General features: G+C 48.9%; 1 protein-coding gene across 5 annotated transcripts in view; it reads left to right on the top strand.

The window, feature by feature from the left end:
• The window catches only part of TNIK (TRAF2 and NCK interacting kinase), a 150,827-nt gene that overhangs the window by 67,408 nt on the left and 64,081 nt on the right, over positions 1-19,338 (top strand). For all 5 annotated transcript variants that reach the window (XM_086754481.1, XM_086754482.1, XM_086754485.1 and 2 more), the window contains exons 3-4: positions 11,628-11,684; positions 15,722-15,847. In XM_086754481.1, the coding sequence (XP_086610607.1) occupies positions 11,628-11,684; positions 15,722-15,847 (183 nt within the window). The remainder of the gene's footprint in view (positions 1-11,627; positions 11,685-15,721; positions 15,848-19,338) is intronic.

Raw genomic sequence — 19,338 nt, forward strand, 5'->3', positions numbered from 1 at the left:
ACAAAAATTAAGAATTTATAGAGCGCTATTTTATGAAGGTGCAAACCAGGGCCCAAAATATGGCCCTGAGAGTAACAACTCCTTTTGTTCTTAAATATGCTTTTAAGCAAGACTTTGGAGGCTTTTTGCACTACAGCATCAAGCATTGCGTCATCTTTATGGGGTAGCTGCGGTATTATTTTACGCCTTTTACTGAGGGAACAAAGTTGAGCAGGGAGGAGCCCGATTTCTTGCCCAAGGTCAGTGCAGTTGGTGGGGATCCAGAAATAGCACCCAGCTGCTCGGCACAGCCTTGGCCCCGCTTCCCGGGAAATCGGCCCACGCCGTGAATTGCCATCCTTCCTTGGAGTTTAAGACTCTGTGATGTACTTAAAAATCAACATTAAATTAATCTAGGCGCTAACGTAAAGGGAATTTATACATCTTGGTCAGTGTACCAAAACTTACTCACAGCTGTGGGTGTTTGAAAAGGTGGGCAAATTTTTCCTGGAAAAACGCAGGGAGGCCTTTCCCCGATCCTGTTTGGTGGTGGACATTCACATACCACCATTGCCTGCTCCCTTACGGATTCCCAGGCCCTGAATGCCAGGCAGCAAAACAAACTGCAGCTTTGTGCTGCAGCCAGCTCTCGCTGCTAGGAAAGGTCTTGAATTTTTAATACAAATCTGCCCGCAACATATTGGTGGCTTTTAGTGCTTTAGCCAGCATTGATCCTGCTGGGAAAGGGTTAAAAGTCTTTGGTGACCCTGGATGGGGTGGCATCTTTTCTTGGCCTTGGGGATGGGACGAGTGGGTGGCCTGAGCTGCTTTTAGGTGGGAGTAGGAAGCAGCTGTTCCAGAGGGATGCTTATCTAGCAATATCTTATCATTTTCCTTTTCTCCGTACAGCCGGAATTGCGGGTTTGCGGTGTTCTTCGATGCAACGTCTGGCCTCGAGTCCTTCCTGACGTGCCTACAGCATGGCATGGTCCGTGTGAGGTTTGGATTAGCTGTGGCTGAGGTTTCACGCCAAGCTTTTCAGATTTCCACTAAGATCTTTATCCCGTGGAATAAAAGGCCATCATCCCCCTGCCCATATGTGTTCTCCCTGCGAAGCCGCAGGCAGCTTTTCGAGCTGCCCACGTTCCGGCAGGCGCCCTGCCTGCAGGCAGTTTTTTTTTTTTCAGGCTGCTTTGCGAGCGTTTTTGTCTGCTTTGTTTCGCTTTGCAAATAACAGCGAGTAAAATCCTTAGCCTTCAGACGGGTCCTTTAAACCATACGGCATCGATTTGTGTCTGTACATGTTATTTCTCTGTAAATAGGACCGTTAATGGCTAGATAGGCCTCCTGCAACGATAACCACGCCGGGCAGCGGCTGCAGCCCCGTAATTACCGAACAGCGACCTGCTGTGCCGGTGCTGGGCTTGTCCATCGTGTCCTGAGTGCTGACGGTAGCAGGGACGCTCGGTCCTTTCTGGCCTCCTCCCACTCATTCCTGAGCCGTATTGTTCCCTTGCAATCCTTGGTACCAGCTTAACCTTCCCCTGCTAATCCCAAGTCCTCCTCCTCTCCTCCCCGCTTTCAAATCTGCATCTAAAGCCTCCCCGTCGGCCCTGCGACGAGGCTGGATGGGGATTGCATGCAGGGCTGGGCGATTTCTTTTGCTTTGTAGGGCCTGTTAGGGCCCCCTCCTTTCCTAGAGGAGCCATGGCACCCCCATTGCTCTATTTTGCAGAGAAACGAGGACGGCGGAGCACTGGGTGTGCTGGGAGGAGGGTCCTCTGCTAGGCCAGGGCAGCACGCTGCGGTGAGGCCCGTTTTGCGGGTCTGTCGGCGAAGGCAGTGATCTGGCTGCCTTATTTCTTATTAAAAAAGCTTTGCCTCGCCAGTGCAAGGGTAGGAGATTCCTGCCTGAGAGAGGAGGCTTGGGAAGCGAGAAGCTGTAAAAGCAGTGCAGTTTAATCTGCCAATCAGCTCTGTAGATCCTAACCTGTGTGGCTGGCTCGGAGCGTGAGCCGCAGCGGGGCTGTTCGGCAGCGGAGTCAGGAAATCCCATCTTGATCCCAGACAAAGCAGCGAGGGCCTACGTGACGTACATCAAGCAAATAGAAGGATAACGGGTTCGCATGTAGTTTCTTGGGCTCCCTTTTCCAGTAAGGGATTCCAAAAATTTGCTACCCTGTATACCTGACTTACTTAAAACAGCTGAGTTAGCGTGTGTATCGCAGCGTTGCTCTAGGCATGGAGGGGCCTTGTAAATCAGTGGAACGTAGGCGCTGCAAAGTGTTTATTGACTACTGACAGTAAGTGACTTGGAGTAGGACAGGATGGACAGTAAGTTGTCAAGGCTGCTCAGGCCACACAAAAACCCTGGAGGCAACTCTGAGTAAAAGAGAGTGTGATGTCCATCTGCTTTCAAGTCTGCGAAGTCTAAAATTGATATGTGAGCTGACATAGGAACGTGCAACAGGAGGTCTGCAGTACCTTGAGTTATGGAGTCCTTGGGCTCAGGGGAGCACCTCAGCCCCCCGTAGCAGTAGGTGGAAGGTTACCTGTGTCGTTGTTATGCTTATTTTCCTAATGTTAAGACCTAAGTCACCTCAAGGGGTATACATGAAAGCTTCAGCCAGCTGTGGCGTTTTATGCTAAGCCCCATGAAACGTAAGTACCTTTGTCAGTTTGCTCTTGTTATTGCTACCGCTCTGAGACAGGGGCTTGGAGTCTTGCTTACGAGTGGTGAGTGTACAAAGCCTGAACGTACGAATTTACTCAGATGCCAGTCAGCCTTGCCAGGTGGTCAGGAATCAGGGTGGTTAGACCTGAACTGATCCAAGTGTCAGGAGGACTGCAGAGACCCAAGGAGCGAGGCAGTGGAAGCGTTGTAAGGACCTCCTTGCTCCTGCTGTGCAGGTTCAGCCATTGTCAGCAATGGGATTGGAGCTCAGAAGTTCAGCCCAAATTTCTCCTGGATTTGGGGCGTTAGACATAGAAGAACCTGGTGGGCTTGTGTTCAGGCTCTGTTCTGCAAGCTGAGACACGTGGGACAGGTGAGGTGGAAGAGCCCCATTTAACTGCCTTGATAAGCACTGCTGAAGTGTCTGGTTGTCTTTTCTGGACCGATCCAAGGTGGGACCCCAGGAGCTCATCCTGGGTCATCATCTCTGATGAGAAGCCATGGGGGGATGTGAGCAGCAGATGCAGCTATACCGTCCTGTGAGCTGAGGCAGAAGAAATACTGCCCTGCAGTTGTATGGAGAAACAGAGGGAATGGGGAGAACTTGGGCTAGCAAAGTCGGCTTGAGTAATTCACATGGACATGGTCATTTTATGCCATTGACAAATCAATGAAATACAATGAAAGCCCTTCATGGAAAAAACATTGAGAACCATAGAGTTAAATTTCCTGGATTAAATGGTCAGGAAATCACTGAGAAGAGGTCTGGGCTTCCCTTCATACTCAGTTTTCTTTACACAGGCACAAAAAAAAAAAAACCCAAAATCTCAATCAGCTTTAGATAACAAATACCTCAGTGTTACCTGGCTCCCCCATGGCTGTCTCCTGCCACCAGCGCCGTCCGTCCCTGCTGCCGGAGAGGATGCTGAGCACTCGGGTTCATGGGAGGTGGATCTCCCCACTGTTTGTTGGTTGAGCAACCACCTTGCACTTTACATGCCACCTCCAAAATTGGATCTTACTACTATGAAACTAGAGCCGAAGTCAAGCAGATGGCACTGCAGAGGTGTTTCAAGAAACCACGTTTCCATCAGCATGTGTAGTGTTGTTTCCGCAAGGGCCGTTTTTTGACTTAGCTGTGGTTTGCAAGACAGTTACTGATTTGGGGCATGGATTGAAGAGCAGGTGAACCTTCAAGTGTTGAAATGCAGCTCTTTAATGTGTGGCACAGATAAATGGGGTACCAAAAGCCCGAGGAGGCTGAGGGGTACCTATGTCTGTTGAGTTTTCTGGGTGAATAGCTGTGGGAGGCAGCAGCACATTTACAGGTGTTGAGCCCTGCCTGCCCTGCAGCAGGGAGCCCATTTTTCCTCCAAATACAGAAGAAGCAGCAGCAAACCTGCCAAAGAGTGGTGGAGACCTCTCTGGTGCCCCGAGCTGCTGTGAAGCTCTGGACACAGCGGCTTGCTCCCATCCTGAAGCAGATGGTCTGAGGTCATGAGCATCCCCAGTAATTAGAGGGAAGGGCTGAGAGAGCTCCCTGGTGCCCTGGGACGTCCATTCCTGTATCCTGCACAGAGCCAGCTTCACCCATGATGGGACCTAGCACCCTGGAGCTGGTGCAGTCATCCCAGAGTCTGGGTTTGAATGTCAAAACCGATGTTTGCAGATGCAAAAGCTCCCCGCTGCCGTCCAGACCCAGCCAGGCTTGTGGTGATCCCCTGCTACATGTCAAGCAGTGAGGATCTGGAGGAAGATCTCAGCCGGTGGGGTAGCCTGGTTCGTTGGAGGAGGCTGTGTCTTTCTTGGGCCATCCATGAAAGCCAAGTGTCTCCCTTTAGAGGACCAAGTGGTTCTGGCACGCATGGGCAGCGCCGTTCCCTCCATGGCTTGATGCTTCCCACTGGAAGGAGCAATCTGCTTCTGCAATCGCAGACATGGCCGGTGTGAAAGGGTGCCTTGTGGGTCTCCTGAATGGAGATTTAATTTTAGTTACGAATGCTGCGGTGTTGAATAGGCAGTGATGTGAAACAGAAGCACAGTGGGGGTGTTAAAGGGTGGTAATAACATGGCTGTCATGAACAAACGTTATTGGGAACAGACTGTACTGCCTTCTTTTAGCTGCAAAAACGTGCGCTTGCAGAGAAGCAGAGGAGCCGGGGGCAAAGGGAGGGAAAGGAGCATCCCCAGGGACTGGCTGCTGCCCTCCCTGCCCCGGGGGGCTGCGGGCGATGGGCTGTTCCCCTTGGCTGTGTGCCGGAGGGATCGCCCCCATGCTGGGAGCTGCTGTGTCAAACCTGCCTGTGCTGGGGGTGCCGGAGCAAGGAGCAGAGCTCACAGAGGGCCTGCAAAAGTTGCAAGGGGTCCAGCGGTAACCAGCGGCATCCCTTTCCTCCTCCATCCTGCTGGTGCTTCTTTGGATCCTGCTGCCTGCAGTGTGGGACCAGCTCTGGGGATATTTTCCTAAGGCACTGTTTTGGGGGTTTTTTTTATACATTGCTCCATGTCAGAAATATCTCTCCTTAGTCCTTTGGTGCCTCTGGTTTTTATAGGCTCCTCCTTAAACCCACATTCGGTGTATTTGCTGTCTGTTGTTGATCTCTATCTCTGCCTGCTCCATGCTGTTAGGCTCGATCTGCTCATCTTTCAGCCTGGACCTGAGGCTTTGATCTCCCTTTAGCAGAGCAGTGTTGGTTCCAGTCTCCTGGGAAAGGAAAGCCCTACCAGATGCAGGAACACCTTGAGATCTGATCTGCTGCAAGGTTTCCTCTGACCATGAAGCACGGCTCTTCAAAACCTACGGCTTCATACACTTGTGGACAAAATCTGCGCAGGTCCTTGTGTGAGTGTGGAGCAGATACATGACCTTCCGTTGCCAGTTTGCTGATGTTAATGGTGGCAGTGCTGCAGAGGGGGAAGACATGCGTTCTGACCAGTGGTTTTTCCTGGGTGGGAATCAAGAGGTGAAAGCCACATCCAGAGGAACCATCTACAGAAACTTCTGGAAGGATTTGGGGTCTCTGATGTCGATTTAGGACCTCTTACACTGGTGGTTTTATCCACGGATGAGGGAAACCTCTCAGCTCTTCCCGAGCTGGAGGAGAGCTGGTGTCCCCAGCCTCCATTGAACTACAAGAAGGATAGGGCATGGTGTAAGTGCGAGCACTGATGTAAGGGTTGTGTTTCCCTTATATGTAAGGGAATATAAGATTGTAGTCTTGCTCACCTATGTGCTGTAGTGTGTGTTATTCTTGGAGATGAATAATATGCTAATTTAACAATTTAGCTTGTTAATCTAATAATCCTGCCTTCTTTACTTAATGTCAGACCTATTGTGGAGCTGCAGTAATGGAATTGCAGCTCTCCCAGCTGCACAGCCCCGATCAGAGCTGGGATTGATACAGAGGATTAGAAATATGTCAGTCCAAAGGTCAGCTTTGTTCGGTCAACACAGAGTGTGAGCTTGGCCCTGTGCAATTAGAGGCGTCTGTGCTGGGAAAGGATTTGTGCTTTTCCAAGGGGAAGCTCTGGTTGTTCAGTCCAAACTGAAGTGTTAATAAAAAAGCCCAGCTGATCAGAACAACAACAACAAAAAATCCACTCTATTTATTTTTGTTTCTCTGAGTTTTTTAATGTTTTTCAGGATTTTTCCTCTTAAAATGCTGGAAAAGATGACAGATGTACGGGAGGACTGACTGACTGTGAGCAAAACTTGTGCTTGTCCTGCTCAGTGAAGGTCTTCTGCTCTCCGAAAGCAGCCAGAGGGGCGGCAGCAGGTTGGGCTGAGGGAAAGAGCTGTGCTTGAGAGAGGAACCATCTTTCTGCAGGAGGGCAGAGCAGCAGCTCTGGAACATCAGCTGGGCAGGGAATGAGATGTTGAGCGTTGGATGCACCTTTTTATCTTTTTCATAGATTTTCCATTTCTAGTGTCAAAGTGTTGGAGTTTCAGGCGTGCCATGTGTATGGGAGGGTGCTGTTGGCAGAGTGTGGTGAAGCCTGGGGGGAACAGGGTGTTTTAGGCAGCCCCGTGAGCAGGTGGACTTTGTCCCAGGTGGAGAGGAACTGCATCAAGTCAGTCGTGTCCTTGTCCTTTAACGCATTGGGGCGGTGGGTTTGCTCTGAAGCTCTTGCAAAGCTGTCTGTGAAACCGAGGAATGGGAGAGAGGTGGTGCTGCTGGAGAGAAACGCGCTGCCATCATGGTCATGCTGTTTCCCTCAAACAGGGCAGTGCAAACTCCTGCTGCAAAGGGCAGGGGTTTTGCTGTCTGCAGGGTTGTCCTGGGTCCCCGCTGGCTTGAAATCCCCTTGCTGGTAGCTGGGGTGAAGTGCAGGCAGGAACAATAAGGTTTGGCCTGTGATTGCTCTGTTTTAATCGAGCAGATATTTTACTCTTTGTTAAAATAAACATTTTACCCATCCTGGTGTATGACTCACTTTTTCTTATGCTGACCTGATCTTTAGAGTATCTGATGTTTTAATTACCTTCTCAGAGACACAGATTTGTGTCGGATATGTTTGAAGAGATGTGTAAACCAAGAGCAAAGCTAGAGTACATCATTTATGAAACAGCTTATTTTGGAGACTGATGAATTTTCACACTAGGATAGCCTGGTTTCCCATCAATAACTATTTTAGCTTCTTCAACTAGTTGGAGGGGGGGTTTTGGCAGCCTCAAGATTGTTTTCAGTGGGAAATGACGTACACAAATGTGACTATACTCTGTAAAAGCCAAGAACAAATAGCACTGGGTGCTGTAAAATGGTCTAATTTCCTGCAGAACGGGAGTTCGGATGCACAGCTCCTGTTGGAAGGCAAAGTTCCTTCTCCCAGGAAAAAAATGTATGTGATTTTTACTGCTCAAGCATCTTCATGCTAAAAATCTTGGACCAAGTCCCTGAATTGTGTTGAACCACAGGAAAACAAGGAACCGGTGGGACCTGGACGGGGGACCTGTGTGAAGTTCTGGCCCATCCCAGGAGAGCTTCATTGCGTAAGGTTGGGGATGCAGAAACAGAGTCCGGAGATGAAACTCCCCAGTGGACACCTTGATGGGCTTGAGAAAGAGCTTTTCGTTGGTAGGATGTATCAAAAATTATACATTAATGTAGAAAAATGAACTGATGATTTGTCACCTGGCAAAATCTCCGGTCTCCCACGCCGTTCCTGATGTAGGAAGAATACGTGTGTGCTGGAGCTGGTGGTGTTGAGGATGTGCTGTCTAGCAGTGCGGTTCAGAGACAGGAGGTGGCCAGAAGAAAGGGCAGTTGTTGGGTTGCTGGCATCAGCTTGGTATTTCAACTGCAACAAAAATGTAATGGAAGAAAATTAGTTGGGAGGCTTCTGTCCTGCCAAAGTGGTAATATTCGGACTTCTACGAGAGTTTTTGTTGTTTGTCTGAACTTACTGAGATTTCTGTACAGAACAGTGTGTTCCTCAGGTTATACTTTCTCAGTGGTGAGGGGTGGCGTTGCGGTCTGGTCCCAGCAAGGCTGTTCATCTGCAGTGCCTTGCAAGAGCACCCTAATCCCACTTGTTCCAATATTCACGTGTTACGTGACTAAGGGCATTGCAAAATGGCTCGATCCCAAGTGTTTTGCTTTAAAGTATCGGACGTGCAACAGGGTTACTCCACTGAGTGCCTGCTATAGGGGTTACGTGTGCGCGGTGGGTTGGAGGCCGGGTGCTCCAACTGGGAGCTCTAAGAGACGATGCTCTGCCCGGCTGAAGGGAATGGGAGCTCTGCCGTTCCCAAGCGAGTGACAATTCTGGTTGTGTCCCAGTGGGTGCAGCAGGTGGTGGGTCGTGTTGAATGAATAAGAGTAGACAGCAGAAGTGAAGTAGATATGGTGGGGTGCATTTCTGGGTACAGAAATTGTAGTTTTTGCTTGAAGGCGAAATGCATGCTTGTGCAAGCAAAATGTTAACAAGCAACAATCAATCATCTTCTTTCTGTCCTTAAAATGTGGACTTGAATTTTGGGCCAGGATATGCAGTTTTTGTGAACAAAGGCTGATATTGAGGCCAGGCTTTGTTTGTTTAGTAAATATAAAGCCTGAATGCATCAATTGATGTTTAAAAGCGTTTACCGATGCTCCCATCGTGTGCCGGTCCATTACGCTTTATGGAGTTGTGAGGACCACGACCTTTGAAGAAAAAACTTGTTGGGCCTGCTTCATTTGCAGAAATTAATCTTAATACTTGACTTGATCAAGTTAGTGGTAGTTGATATAACGTTTTGAGAGTAATTAGGAGCATGAATTTATGCTCAGATGAATGTTTAATTAACAACTGCAGCAGCTTTGAAGTTCTCGCTTGAATAATCTTGAGGCTGAAATGTGGGTTTATACCCAAGTGAACCTTGATGGTAAATCTGGAGCGGGGGAAAAACCTTTAGTGGCTCTGACTTTCTCCTATTTGTTTTACACTGTCGCAGCCATCACAGTGGCTGTAACGGTGCCGAATTTACGAAGATGAAAGCAAATCAAGCAGTTCAAGCAGGATGTCACATAGCCAGACACAAAACCTGCCGTGGGGAAAGGAGCAGGGAGATGTTGGAAGATATTTAAGTATTTGAGATGTCTGGGAGCTGTACCCCAGGTGATGCTGGCAATGGTCCTTCAAACCTTGCCGTGCTTACTGTGAACGGCCAACATGGGGCAATGGAAGTGGCAGTGGGGAGCAAGGGTGGCTGCAGTGGTTGCTGCTCCTCTCCAGCTTCCTCTGCTCCTCTTGCCAAAAGTGTCGGTGGTGGTGTGGTCTGAAGGCTCAGAAGTCACTGCCTTACCCTGGAAGGTCCCGTCCTCCTGAAGGCTTTGCCTCTGGGCAGCTGCACCCTCTCCAGCATCCTCAGGGCAAGCTCCCAAGCACAGGGGCACCAAAAGGGAGGAATTTTGAAAGAGCAGAGAATTTATGTTGGAATTCTGTGTAGGCACCTGCAGTCTTACCTGTTTTGACCCACATCTTTGTGGTTGGGGGAACAGAGCTGACTCTGGGAGCGGGAGTTGGTCTCGGTTGTTGTGTGGTTTTGTAGTGGAGGCCTCTGCTCTGGTGATGGTTCAAAGGAAAAAGCCAACAAGTTTTGATGGGTGAAGGACACGCAGATGTAAAAGCACATTGCAACAGGGGCTTTCTGGCGCTTTTCTTGATCCCGCTACCCCAGTCTCCATTGGTGCTCCGTTGGCTTTAATTAAAGAGTTGGTACGTGCGGGGGGCTTCCTGGCCAAGCAAACAAGGATGAATTTAGGAAGGGGAGGATTTGTTTTTGCACATCATGTTGTCTAAATTGATGGTGTCTAGCGATGTGCCTATCCTTCCCGGCGGCCACATCCAGGGGATGCTTCAGCCGCAGCCCGGTGCTGCTGGGCTGCACTTTATTTTATTACTTTTTATGTTACACATTTTAAAATAAAGCTCTTTTTCCGTTGTTAGAACATGCAGTTGCTCAGGACATATAAATCGTGTTAATAAATGAGCGAGGAGCCCTGGTGGGTGAATTGGCTTCCTGGTGAACTCATAAATTTGGAGAGGATGATGCTGCCTTGCTCCGCAGCCAGCGTGTGGGTTTGCTCCCCAACGCCGCACCTGGAAACCCGAGGGGCTGGGGAGAGGTCCCTGTGTCTGGTGATCTGGGGTTCTTGCTGAAGGTGAGGTGGTGTGATAGACCATCTTCAGTCCACAGGAGCGCTGGGAAACCTGGGCACAAACCCCAGCTCGTCAACAAGCACGCTGGTGGGGTGCTGGAGGAGCCTGCAATTTAGGAAAAGCTCATCTTTTTCCCCATTTCTGCCATGCTGCAGCATGTCCCCTTTCAGCCTCTGCTCCTCGTTGTGTCCTTGGTGCGTTAATTACCAATGCTGCAGGGCAGGAGCTGCCGTTCCCTGCGTGTCCTCCAGGCCGGATCTCACGTGGTGAGGCCTTGGGCTGCTCCTGTAGTAAGAAGCGGCTGGGGAATAGGGATGCTTCCCACTGCCTCCCGACTTGCCTGCTGGGATCGGCATCTGCTGATTTTCCTGGAGAAGCATCTTTCCCTCTGACTCTGCCTGGTTTGTAAGCAGAGCACACGCCCTCAAATGGAGAGGAGGGGGGAGTGATTTGATCCGAGCAATTTTGATACGATGCTGGGTGATCTGTTTCTCGGGAGAGGAGGGAAGGCTGGGAATCGGCTTGCTTGATAGCAGTTGTGTTGGTTTTAAGACCCTGTCAAGGCTTTGGACTCTTTTATTGTTTTCCCCATCGCTTCCAGGTATTTTTCCATTAGAATTACCGTAGGCGAGCACTATGCAATGAGCAGTTCGTTGCAGTGATTTGCTGATTTTTCAGTTGTTGACAACTGAGGAGGCTGCGTGTGTCAAGGAGCTTCTGTTTCCACGCTGGCTGTGAGCATCTCCTCTGGATATGCGCTCCGCGCTCCTGCCAGCGCCAAAGATGGGGTCGCTTCCACAGCCAAGAGGCAAACTTGATTTTGAAAACCTCTCTAGCCTGCTAACCAAGGCTTTTGCAAAATACATAAATTAGTGTACAGGGTGTAAATGGTGCCATACAGGCTTGACATCCCATGGGTGTCCCTGGATCTGTGAGAACTGGTGCTTGGACGCGAGGATGTCGGTGCCATGTGGGTACCCCAGCACATTTCCATCCTTGTGGCTCCAGCAGACCATTTCCAGCCAAGTCATGCTCTGCGCTCAGGAGAGGCCCCGAGCTGGATTTTTGCATGGCTGAGCATTAAAGGATATTTCCAGCAGTTTTTTGCCAGGAAAATACAGCATCGAAGGCCCTTTACTAATTAATTGTAATGGCAGGAGAAAGGGGAGGGAATTGCTTTCCCATCATGGCTGCTGTGAGGATGCTCTTGAAAAAGCAAAAAAAAAATATGCAGATGCTGCCAGGGCGAGGAGATTGTTTAAGGATATTGTTCGCTGGGAGGAAAACATTGCTACCGAGCCAAACAAACAAACTTCTCCCTTTTCTTTTGCAGGGTCGTCATGTTAAGACAGGCCAGCTTGCTGCGATTAAGGTTATGGACGTCACCGGGGTAACGTATCCTCCTCCTCCTGCATCCTTAAATTGCAGATTAGAGGGGAAAAGGGATGGGGTGCAATAATGTCTGGGAGTTGGTGTTCCTGAGGAGCAAATCCCCTTTGCCTGAATGCAAAATGTGCCATTAAGAGGGTTTGGTTTTAATAAATATGTGAGAGAAGAATTAAATCTGGAAGAGTTCTGGAGATGAAGTAATTTTATGCTGAAACAAAGCAACATCCAGTTCCAGCAGTGGCTCTTTTGAGTGTGTTAATAAAATCTGAAGAATATTGTAGCAACAGGATCATGTATTCCTAACATATTTCAGTTTCTGTGAATCCACGTTTTTCACTGAAAAGCTTTTGTTCACCGGAACTATGTGCAGGTATTGTTACGAATAAATTTACTAGGCAAGTTAAATTACTGCTGTGCATCCTACTGATAAAGAGGAGAAAAATGCACTACCCTGCTCGCAGAAATGTGGCTCTTTTGAAACTTGTATCAGGCTAAAAGAACCAAGAATTTACACCTTACTAAATGAATAACAGGATTTAGGGGAAAGAATGGTTTCGCCATTTTCCAGTGGCCACAAAACAAAAAAAATGAGTGGAATTGCTATGATCCCTGAAAGCCTAAACAGATTCATTTAAGAGGGTGACATGAAAGTGCTTTTACTTGAATAAATTTTTTTTTAAGTGCAGTATTATACCTCCCAAAGTTCCTGCCTACATAAACAATGCCAGATTTGGAAGTACAAATGTATTGTGTTGGGTGTTGATTTTTTTTTTTCTAAGCTGAAATAACACATTTCAAAATGTAGGACTTGATCCCAATCTACCCACCTTATTTTTTGAATTAATGTTTCTAATTAGCTTGCAGGAGTTCAACACAATTGATTCCCTGTGAAAGCACTCAGCTGGTCTGAGGAGCGTGTTTTGAAATACCTTAGATGTTGTAGGGTGATACTAATATCTAGAGGACCTTCATCCAGGTTTCTTTTTGTGCTAACGGGTGAAGTGATGCGTGGAAATAAGTCACTAAATGTGGAGAGATTTGTTTCTGTTTACTTACAGTATCTACAAGTGCCTTTTATCAGGTTCTCTGGGAAGCAGGCTCTAAGGGAATGGGCAGACGCACCAAACATAACCCCGTGGCGTAAACGGCAGTGGATTCCTGCGGGGTGAAGTCTGAGGTTACAATAAATTCAAGCTGAGAAATCAGAATATTATTTTGAGGCCAAACAGGGGCTTAAATTTGAGTCCACACTTAGTTCAGTGGTTTTAAAATATCGTCCCTTCTAAGCAAAGAGGTTGAAGAAAAGTATCCCAAACCTGATCCTGCCCAATAACTAGTATTTTCAGCCAGATCTTTATGTAGATGTCCCTGACCTAAAATTTAACGTTCCAAAGTAGGGTCTCTGAATGTCCAAGGTAGTAAATCAGATATTTGGCATGGGTTGTGTTATTTGGATATTTAATTATTTTCCCCTTAAGCTGCTTTTAGCCATACTAAAACAAGTCATTATTTTTTCTTCTAATATGTAATGCATAAACTTTTAAAGTTGATCCTCTAAAAAAACTTCCTAACTGAACTTCTGCTCTCTTCTGCCCCATTGAATACCCCAGGTGGTGGCTTCTCAGCCTTGAGTGACCCCAATCCTGCACGAGTGGAGAAGTAGCTGTCTAGCTGAGATCAGCTAGAGGTGCAGAGGTGAAACCTCCGTGTCCTCTGAAGGAATGCCACTGGCCCATAGTCACCAACAGCCGGCTGCTCAGGGAGCAGGACCAGGCTTGGGCAGGGCAGGCGATGACCACAGTGAAGACAGAGCAGACCTGTGGTGTGGTAGGGGGTTGACCGTGCTTTGTGGCTGTTGATGCTGAAGTCAGATCTTAGCGCCATGTCCTCCAGCCACCACACAAATGGTCCCAGGAATCACTTCTGGAGTAATTTTTAAAGCTGGTCTCCCTGATGCCTACAGCCGCATTTGGCACCTGGTCCAGGCTCAGTGCAAAGACTGCTGGTGAAAACCCAAACTTATCCACTCCAGTCCTTCACCACCTCCTGACACGCATCCATTTCAGTGCTGCCACTGCTTCATTTTACCCAGATCTTCAATCCCACCTGTTTTTCCAGGATGACCCTGATGACAATGTGTCTTTCGGAAGCATACAGAGAACAGAACTGATGTGGTCATCCCAGCCATAGCCACCTGCAGTTTATTGAGGAATTTCGTGGAGCATAAAGCCCCCGCGTGCTACGCGAGCTCCCAGCCAGCATCTTATATGCCTTGCGCTAAACCCCCAAAGGCTCCTAACGATGATGCTTTGTTTAGCTCATCTGTGCTCTTGCTAATTATCAGTTAGGGAAGATTGCAGCGTAGAGACCCTCAAATTACAGTACTTTGGGCAGCCCCTATCTCTGAATTAAGAATTTGGATTCATTTTCCTGGGGCAGGCCCTGCATGCATGCTACATGACCTACTTCCAGCGATGGATGTAATAGAATTGATTGATGGAGGCAAAGCGTGGCAGCAAAACCTGGTCTGTGGGCTTTGTCGGTTTTGAGGTTGGAGTATTTACAGCAGCTTGCTATGATAATTCCTTTTTCTTGCCTTCCTCCCTGAATTTGCTGGTGGTGATTGCTGGCAGGAGGTTGGACTGGAGACCCTTGAGCCTGGCCATGCAGACATGTCCTCAGGCACCACCCTGACCTCCACAGCTCTAATGTGGGGCTTTTGGGGTGTCTTTTCGCCTTTTTGACTTTTTTCCCCAGATTTTGAATACTTCACCCTAAAGAGGGACTTCAAATAAAGCTTAGACCAAGTGTCCCTGTGACTCCTCTCTGCTTTTTCTAGTCAGGTGCCTTTATTTGTTCCTCTTGTCCTAATCTTCACTGTTCTTCCCTGAATTCTCTCTGGAAGACTGTAGTCATTAAGTCACTTTCCGTGGCAGTTTGGGAAGAAAGCTGTGTTTCTGGCTGTGTTGTGTGATACCTGCGCAGGGAGCATCACTCTTCAAGAAGAACAGTTTTGGCTGCTTCAGCTGTTGCCGCTTTGCCGACGGGACAGAGAGGGGCCCTGGCAGCCCACGGGAACGGTGCCTCTCACCAGGCCCGAGCTGGTCTGGCAGAGAGCTTGTGGTTGTCTCCCTGCGTGGATAACACTGGGTCTCCCCAAACATCTTGTGCTGCTTCTTCCTTCTGGGGGCGGGCAGGAGCGGTGTCGGACGGCCGGGATGCACGGCGCAGGAGCGTTTCTGCCATGCAGAGGTTTCTAGAAAACCGTCCTGGGCCTTCGGCAGGTCTAGGAGGGTGTGCTGATGCATTGCTGGGGTAACGCAAGTATTTTTAAGCTGCAGAGCGACAAAGGAATTAGTTCTAAAAGACAGAGGAATGTCTAAACTGCTGAAAACGTGTAATTTGGCTGTGGTGTCGAAGTCTGGCACTGGTGGCCCTCTGGACGTCTCCACGTGAGGGCTCGGTTCCTGACCAGGCCTTGCCTTGCTCCTGCCCTGCAGGTCCGTGCCCTTGGCCAGCCCTATGTACGCCCGTGACGTGGGCAGATATTCGGCTGCTCAGAAGCTTCCAGGGCTGGCTCTCTGCTCCCACTCCTTCTGCGGGGTTTGGAGCAGCACAGGGGGATGGTGGGTCATTAACCCATGCAAGAGGACTGCTGCCCACCCTTAAACTCTGCCAGCACCTTCAGAATCCCCTTCTGGAGGAGGCTCCAGGAGCTGAACCCTTGGGAAACAACCTGATTTTCACACCATCTGATGATCTGTCCAGTTCAGGGTTCAGAAATGCGATGGGGAATGTGGCAAAGCACTAAACTTTTTGCTCAAGGGCCCACATTTAACCCGTTAGTCTCCAGTCCAGACCTCAGGCTCCCAGGGCTCCACTGCAAAAAGTGGCTGTAAAAAATGGTGTGGGGAAAATTAGGCGAGGTTGGTTAGAAACGGGATGCGTAGAAGTTCTCATGTACAAAGAGAAATGGGAGCCTGTGAAGTGCAGTCCCTTAGTGCCTCCGGTTTTGTTTTTCTTTTCACCTCATCCCAGGATGAAGAGGAAGAGATCAAACAAGAAATTAACATGCTGAAGAAATATTCTCACCACCGAAACATTGCTACGTATTATGGTGCTTTTATTAAAAAGAACCCACCAGGAATGGATGATCAGCTCTGGGTAAGTTGTTTTATTTTCTTTAAAATAACTGGGTTTGACACAAATTATTTACTCTGTGTTGTCCTCTTACCACCACCTGTACTGCACAAAAAAAACCCCTTATTTTGCATCTGTCTTTTTCAAAGTCATGGATTTGGAAAGGCTCTTCCTGCCCTGCAAAATGCTGCTCTATTTTACCAGAAAATCTTTGCAGACTGATGAGAAAAACATTTTTATACTGAATTGTTGTTAACAACATCTTTGTTACAATATTCAATTGCAAATTATTCCACCCTATGGAAATAAATACATCACAAAAAGAAACAGTTGGAGGGAGCCTGGAGGGTTGCTGGGAAGATGGAGGCTGGGGCGGGGGATGCTGGGCACGCATGACTTCTGCCAGCTCTTGGTGCTCCTTCTCGTGCTTAATGTTTCACAGAGCCAGGGCAGGCAAATAAAGAGGAGGGGGACGGTGAAGGGAAGGCAGGAAGGTCTGTGGCTGTTCAGCCATTTCAGTGAAGATGCCTCATGTTGCTGAAAGGCTGCAAACTGCTTTGTCTCTCCGTAAATCCTTGCCTGCCTCCTCCCGTTCCTTCCCTTGTCAGTGGCTTTTTGGTTATTAATTTGGCTTTCCCAGACCATGGAGGATGGGGTTTAAATTCGCTGTCTGTCTCCGGAGACGGCCAGAACATGGGAGCCCACCTCTGTGGGAGGCCATGGAGATGCTGAGGAGCAGCAGAGCACTCTTTCCTTTAGTTTCCATATAATCTGGGCTTTATTTTAGCAAAAATTTCAGTGGCTTCAGCTGTTTGCCCCTGCATCCACGTGCCAGAGCATCAAGGGCAGTGGGAACTGGGTTGTTTTGGAGGACATTCTTCCTGGGACAAAAATGGAGCTGATGGGCTTCTGTGCTGCTTTGTTACCTGAGACTTTCTGGTACACTGAATTACTGGGAAGAACTGGGGGCTTGGACTCCAGGGGCTTTTCTTATTTGAGTGTTGAGGTTGTTTTTGGTGGGAACTCTTAAAAAATATGTTCTTTGCAGCTGGCCTGGAATTCAGTGAGGAGAAAGCTGTCAAGCTGAGAAATGCCTTTTCATCCCATGAAATTCCATTTGGCTTTAGCTGGTTTATAATCTGGAAAAAAAAAAAAGAATTAACATTGAAAACCAACCCATAACATTTCCCCTTGTGCTACTGGAGTGCCTGGGGGGAAAAAACCCCTCCGGCTGTGTGCCAAAGCCCTCAATAGTGAGACAAACCCTCTCCAGAGCTGGGCTCTGCCAAGTGCCCTTACACTCTGTTTCTTTCCTTCAGCTCCAGTGCAACGACCTCTTGGCATACACAATTGCTAATAACATAATGTTGTTTTCTTTTTTTTTAAATGATTTGCCCATCCAGAGAAGCCCAAATATCCAAAAAGAGAAGTTCAATAGAAAACTCCTTGGATTAAGAGAGGCTCTTTCACCAAATCCTCATCATCGTGAGGCAGCAGAGGACACTGCCCATGCTGTGTCACCTTCAGATGGCAAAAAAAAAAAAAATTGTTGCAAAAGCTCCTTTCCTTGGATTCAGAAGTACTGGGGTGTGAGGTTTTTTTAAGTCTATGCCCAGTGCTGGGGCTGGTGAATGTGTTGACGGGAGAGCTCCCTGGCTGCGGAGGAGAGGTGTGCTGGTGTGGCTGTGTTAAATAGCTGTTGTTTCAGGATCTGATTGAATTAGGACTTGCGCGAACTCTATCAGTCTTGCCGCGCAGATAAAGGCTTGTTTATTTTTCATTGGCCCTTTGTTGAAATAAAACAGTTTCTGATAATGCCCAAGTAATTCTTTTTATCGACATTCAGGAGGCTGATACGGAAATAAAAAACAGGGAGCTCTTTCAGTGGAGATTAAGATCTCTCGGAAGCGCAGCAGGCTTCTGACATGAAGTATTGTCATCGCTTCTGCTGCGGTGATGAGCAGGTCTTTCTCGATGCTGCTGCTGCATTCGATAGCAGCCAATTGCCCTGAAAGATGAGCCTACTAAACAGGCAAGTTTTCTTCAAATGAGAGGGATGCACAGAGCATATTTTAGCAGACGACAATGGAGATGTGCATTGCAAATCTGATACATTAGTGAAAAAAGGACCTAGGGACAATCTTTGTGGAACTTTTTTTTTTTTTTTAAAAAAGTAAAAAATAGGAGGTAGGCTTATTCCTGTGTTGGATAAAGTGTTGCTTCCTGGTGGTGCTGTGGACCTTCAGGAGGGATTGTGCCTGTCTCTGAGACGAGGGAGTGCTGGCTGGGGGAGCCTGTGGTGCAAGGGGGCAAAGAGAGGGTGGGCTGCAGAAACTGGAGAAATGACCCAGCGGATGTTGAGGACCCGGTTTGTCCATTAAGTGCTGCTTCTCGGAGTTAAACTCATTAAATTCCCTTTGCACATCTCTGATCTAAGGTATGGGTTACCAGGCTGCACATAACCAGAGGGGGTGTTGTTTTGAGATATTTTGGGGGTTTTGTGGCAGTAGGAAATGGGGCATTCATTAGGAAGTGTGAACTTGATGGGGGAGGTGGCCCGATCCTGAAGGACCCCCTCCCCAGCACATCACGCACCCCAACAGCTGCTGGAAGTCTCAGGCTCTCTGCTTCATTCCCAAACGTTACCACACCGTATACATCCGCGGGGCTATCGGGATGCTGCTCACCTGCCTGTTTATCATCTGACCTTGTGAACGGAGAAGCCCCACCATCATGGGCAGTGGCGCCAGGCTTGGGGGTGGCGGGGCCTGAGCGGCGGCTGGCAGCAGCGCAGGGTAGAGCCTACCCAGGGCAGAAACCACCCACCCGGTGCATGGTCCCCGGGGGGACCAGCGGCGTTGGCTGCCAACGGATGGCTGCCATGGCAACCCTGCCTGCGCCCAGAGCCGCGTCTGTCATCAATTGGGGAAAAATTGCTAACAGGCAGGTTGCCAAATACCTGCTGGTGCTGAGCAGGGATGGGAACCCCATGGGGACAAAGATGGTGGGACAGTCTCCGGTGCATCCTCCTCAGCGGGTGATCTGGGGCAGGTTGGGAGAAGAAGGAATTAGGGCAACGTAGGACCAGCAGTGGCACCGCGGCGGTCGTGCAGCACTCGGGGCTGTCACTGCGGAGTTGCAATGCGCTTCTTCGCCGTGTCGAGCCGTAGGGGCCCCTTGAATCGCTGCAGGGTGGTACGAACGGAGCCACACCGGGGATGTAGAGAGCAAATATGGGAGCAGCGAGGCTCCAAAGGTGGCTCCTAGAATGGCACAGGCCATCGAAGGAGTGTGCAGCTTGGAACAGGATGGCTCTTAATCTGCTTATAGGCACCAAAGAATATGTTTGGGCAGTTGGTGAGATCTTGCATCACAGGCATTAAATCATTAGACATTTGAGAGGGCACAAGTTTTGGTGGAACTGTAGTTCTCTCTGGTCCCTTCAAGCCCTGCTGTCGTGGGGAGGCGCAGGGGGAGCAGGACTGCTCCTCCGGCCCCCGACCGAGAGCCCGGGG

The sequence above is a fragment of the Chlamydotis macqueenii genome, chromosome 9 (assembly GCF_036417535.1).
Source record: "Chlamydotis macqueenii isolate bChlMac1 chromosome 9, bChlMac1.mat, whole genome shotgun sequence".
Lineage (NCBI taxonomy): Eukaryota > Metazoa > Chordata > Aves > Otidiformes > Otididae > Chlamydotis > Chlamydotis macqueenii.